Raw genomic sequence first — 4,860 nt, 5'->3', positions numbered from 1 at the left:
GTCGTACGTCGTACTAGTACTATATATATATAGTTATATATATATATATATATATATATATATATATATATATATATATATATATATATATATATATATTTATATGTATATTTGTATAGGTATATTTATAGATACGTATACTCCGGATTTTCGCAGACGGAGGAATCCTTTGTCAGGTCGGTTTTTATCACATGGCTTTCACATCACCCCTATCAGCGAATGACCAGTGGTTCAACTATGTTTGCATAGTCATTACAATCGCGCTTGTAAAGCGCTGTAAAACCTTATTCTCTGCAACGTAAGGCTTAGGGACACTATATCGCACGATTGACTATATAGTTGATCGATATACACTTACCGTATTCACCATGTTGTCGGCCCTGTCTCTCTTTGCGTTAGGCAAGGTTGCTTTCTGGGCATCCGAGGACGCTGAAGTAGTAGTCTGGTTTGTTTGTCACTCCTTGTAAGAGATATTTACCTTTGTACACCGATTTCACACTCCGCGAGTCCACATTATGTAAACAATGTAATTACATTACATATGTACCAATTTTCTAGAATAGTATAGATTTAATAAATTTCCAAATTAGGATAATAAAGCACTCCAAAAAGCTATGTGAAAAATCACGCTCGATTCGTCGGGATCTTTATGCTATTACCAGAAGTAGGTGTTTGGAAGTGTATTTACTATTTACCCTCCTTCTCGTATCGTACAACAGAAATATATTCCCGTAGCTTGTAATAGAAAACCATAGACAAAGCGATTGCTCATGACGAAGCTATGTACTACCACGACTCTCTTGTTGACTAGAACCCTTCACAAACGAAATAACTTTGATTTGGAAACTATAAATGTATAGTTGAGTATGCTCACACAGCCCTTGATTTTGTAAGAAATTCTGTAGGGTACGGTATATCAGAAGTTTTTGTAGAGCGCATCCATTGTGTGAGGAAATGAGGTCTTAGTGCACGTGATATTTTCAAGCATACAATTGCGCGCAAGAACAGTCCTACTCGATTATAAAAGTCCAGTCACTGCAATTTCTGTCCATTTGGTGAAAAGTAGTAGTGCATTTTCAAAGTCAAATCACATAAACTTTGTGGCTACGAAATAACTTTGATTTAGAAACTATAAATGTATAGTCGAGTATGCTCACACAGCCCTTGATTTTGTAAGAAATTCTGTAGGGTACGGTATATCAGAAGTTTTTGTAGAGCGCATCCATTGTGCGAGGAAATGAGGTCTTAGTGCACGTGATATTTTCAAGCATACAATTGCGCACAAGAACAGTCCTACTTGATTATAAAAGTCCAGTCACTGCAATTTCTGTCCATTTGGTGAAAAGGGATAACTGGTATTTATTCGCACAAACTTATCTGTTGTCACGCCTCGAACTCAATTATATACTGGCCAGCTGTCCACTTCAACAATGTAGGACGCGAGACAACTATTTAAACTTAATAGCAGAATTGATCGAGATCTATGCCGCCCTGAGCTAGGAAAGCACGGTGTATACACAGCGCGACAATAACCGGGAAGGGCTCGGCCGCTTTCTGCTTTAAAATCATGGATCGCAGAATGGATTCGGTAAAAAAACTACCTAGAGGCGACTGTGTTGCCGGCGACATCTGAATCAACAGTGCATCTACGCCTAAGCGCGAAACATCTCTGCAGCGTTCTTCTTTCCTTTTCAACCAAAAGCCACCCAGTGACTTCACAATTTGTATCCTGTCGTCATCACTCAGATAAGATTCGCCAATCATGGTCTTTAACACTAGTGGATTTGTAAAATGCCCAACCTCCTTGAACCGGTTTCCTAGTACAGTATATGCTTCCCCCTCTGATAAAGCTGTGACCTTTTTGCTGATTGAATCTCCAATCACGCGTGTCCCAATAGCAAGCACAGCTGCGATTAGAAGCTCCTCCAAATTTCTAATCGCCGTCTGCTTATTGACATCTGCCGTCTCTTCGCACCTTTTTAGTTTGTCTTGTACTTTTTCTCGAGATTTTACATGTTCATCCCTCACCTCAGCACCGGCACTACCTTGTTCTGCTTCGCTCGCCCTTCTACGATGAAATCGTGTGTGATCTTCAGCGGCACTCTTTGCGACTGTATCCATGACTTCGAACCAACTAAACATGGTCCCACAATCGTCTGCTTCGTGCTCTGTCGTACCACTCATATTTAAATTCACCCCTGCACTCTTGGCCGTACGAGGGACTATTCCATTGCGCTTATGAGCGAGTATGCACCATGCTTCTGCGTGCGCATCTCCCTCGCATTCTTTTAAAACATTTTCTAAATGTAGATGTGATGCACACAAATGCCTTCGAACAGGCGGCATGGATGCTAATAACAAGAATGGACGAAGTAGGTCCATATCGTGCGCCTGCATTCGATATAAACTCACTCGCCTTAATTCCTGCAATGCAAGCGTGTGATTGTATGTACAGCCGGATTTCCCCTTTAGCGAAGGCCAAGGCCGGTTCACATTTGGTAAAGAACATCTGGGCGTGTATTTGGTATTTACTTTGATGATGTCAAGTCCAGCTATTTCATCATCCGCAAGTAACCCAGCAGATGAAGAAGAACGACATCGTTTCATTCCGTGCATACTAGTACAAGCATTTGACTTTATTTGAAGTGGCGTGAGTGCATCCGCAACATTTAGGAACGAGTAACTAACGCGACGTTGCGCAACCATTGTCGTCAGGGTGTATGATTTGCCTCCACTGACAGGGTTGTCTGCATTAATATATTTATATATCCCCTTTACTCTTAGTATTAATCCTTTGGTTTGGCTTGGCGTCTGGCTATGCTGCTACGGCCGCCCACACCTGATTTGTTCTTTATAAAAAAACAAATACAAACTGAAATAAAAATTTAAATTTGCGACACACACAATAGATTTAGGATATATTTTACTCTTTCTGCGTATTTTTATTTATAAAAAAAGAACGAATATGATGTAAATATGTATATACTGTATTTGTTTACTATTTATTTACATATGTCTTGTGTTGTTTTTGATTTCAAACCAAAATCAAAATGTGTGAATTCAGTCAGTTCACTCATTTCACCGTACATATCACCCCCGTTGCCAAAATAAAATGTGACGAGTCGTCACATTTTACCAAAATGCACCCGGTAAGGATTTTTTTTTCAAAAATAGTTTGTACCAGAGCTGGTACAAAGAAAAAAATGAAATGAAATGTGACGACTCGTTACATTCACAAATCCCGATTTTTATTAGTTAGATTACTCATCAAAAGTTAGGACTGCATGAATTATATAGATTTTTTTCAGGAATAAATTTTATAATTTAGATCCACAAGGTAAATTATCAGGATAGAAACTGTCAAACCAGATCCAAAAGCAGACTTGCACTTCCAACAATATTTCAAAAGTACAGACGAATTTTTTATGAATATTTCATTCAATAAAATTAATGATTTGGGTTTAGGGTTATATTAACACTGTTCACTTGCCTACGAGGCCCCACCCCGCCCCGTAGAGTCCACGGCAACCAGGTAAACCCATGGTCCTTGACATAGCTTACTAACGCTCATCGTCATCAGAGGAACTACCATCGCTAACACTAGTACTGCCACTAGTACGTCTGTTGCACTCGTCGTCAGCCGAATCACCATCACCACTAACATTAGCACTGCCGTTGGTACTAGACTTGCGTCTGTTCCCTCTAACGCCTACCAACTCGCCCTTGAAGTGTTCATCTTTGTGGAATCGTGAAAAACAACTTTCATTACGTGCATCTAGTGAATCGCATACATCTAGTGAATGACTTTCACTATAACTATCAACATGTACATCCTGTTTATGTTGCGGGCGTTTATCCGCCTCTCGCTGGGGGTATGTTAAGCCTAAAACGTTGCGTACCATAATGGCTTTGCAACTACTATGCTAGCACAATTGTGAGTTTATGTACACGCTTACTATAGAAGCTACAACTTCATACTAGAAGTTGCAACTTCAAACATTTACCATTTCGGTGTCGATTGTCCGATCAATGTGTTTCTTGCCTCGTTTTCGCGCTGAATTTTCCGGCCTTTTGATTCCGACAAATAGCTAAGGGCCAAAACGTATCATTCGTGGGGCAAATAGGGGCTCAACAAATTCGTAGTGGAATATGGGGACTCGTTACATTTCCAAAAATCCCCAAAAATACATCTGGGCCATTTTTTTAAGAATGTGACGACCCTTCACATTCTCTGGCACTGGTGATATGTTTATATATATTAAAAATATAGACTTTTTATTTTGTGATTGCCAATTTAAAAATATTAAGAAAGAAAGGTCAATTTGTAATACATTTATGCATTTTCCACCGTAGAGCCAGCAGTAGTGATGCAGATGCAAGATGCACTATGCACTTTGCGCTATGCACTATGCACTATGCACTATTATTTGCACTAAATATGCAGCTCCTTCTTGTACTTCGAGAGAAAAAAATAAAACACCCCTCTCTCGTCTCGAGTCTCGGACTCTCGGCCTCTCGCAGTCTCGCCCCTCGAGCTCTCGGGCCTCGGCCATTTTATTTGATTTATTTTTAAAACACAAATTAAAAAAGAGCTATGCCCTACCTGCCTACGCCCTACGGCACAAATTTTAGCCCAGCCCCACACAAACACGGAGGACGCCGGGCGGCCGGCAGTCACACCGGGCGCTGGCAGCCCCGGCACAGTTAGAGAGAGCGACTAAACTCATTATGAGTTAAACCTTTACAACGTTCTAGCGGTTATAATTTGATCAGAAGAACCTACCTACATTGTTTAATAGGACTGGTTCGCACGTTGAAAACTGAACACACATAAAATGTTTAGACCCGCAAGGTGCATCA

General features: G+C 40.3%; 1 protein-coding gene across 1 annotated transcript; it reads right to left on the bottom strand.

Moving 5' to 3' along the window:
• Window positions 1-1,092: 1,092 nt before the first annotated feature.
• Window positions 1,093-2,750, bottom strand: SARC_06463 (hypothetical protein). Its single transcript, XM_014299629.1, has one exon. It carries the CDS (start codon window positions 2,704-2,706, stop codon window positions 1,459-1,461), a length of 1,248 nt encoding a protein of 415 aa, XP_014155104.1. The 5' UTR covers window positions 2,707-2,750; the 3' UTR covers window positions 1,093-1,458.
• Window positions 2,751-4,860: the final 2,110 nt, after the last annotated feature.

This window comes from Sphaeroforma arctica (assembly GCF_001186125.1).
Source record: "Sphaeroforma arctica JP610 unplaced genomic scaffold supercont1.462, whole genome shotgun sequence".
NCBI lineage: Eukaryota > Ichthyosporea > Ichthyophonida > Sphaeroforma > Sphaeroforma arctica.
This window is presented reverse-complemented; position numbering and strand designations above follow the sequence as displayed.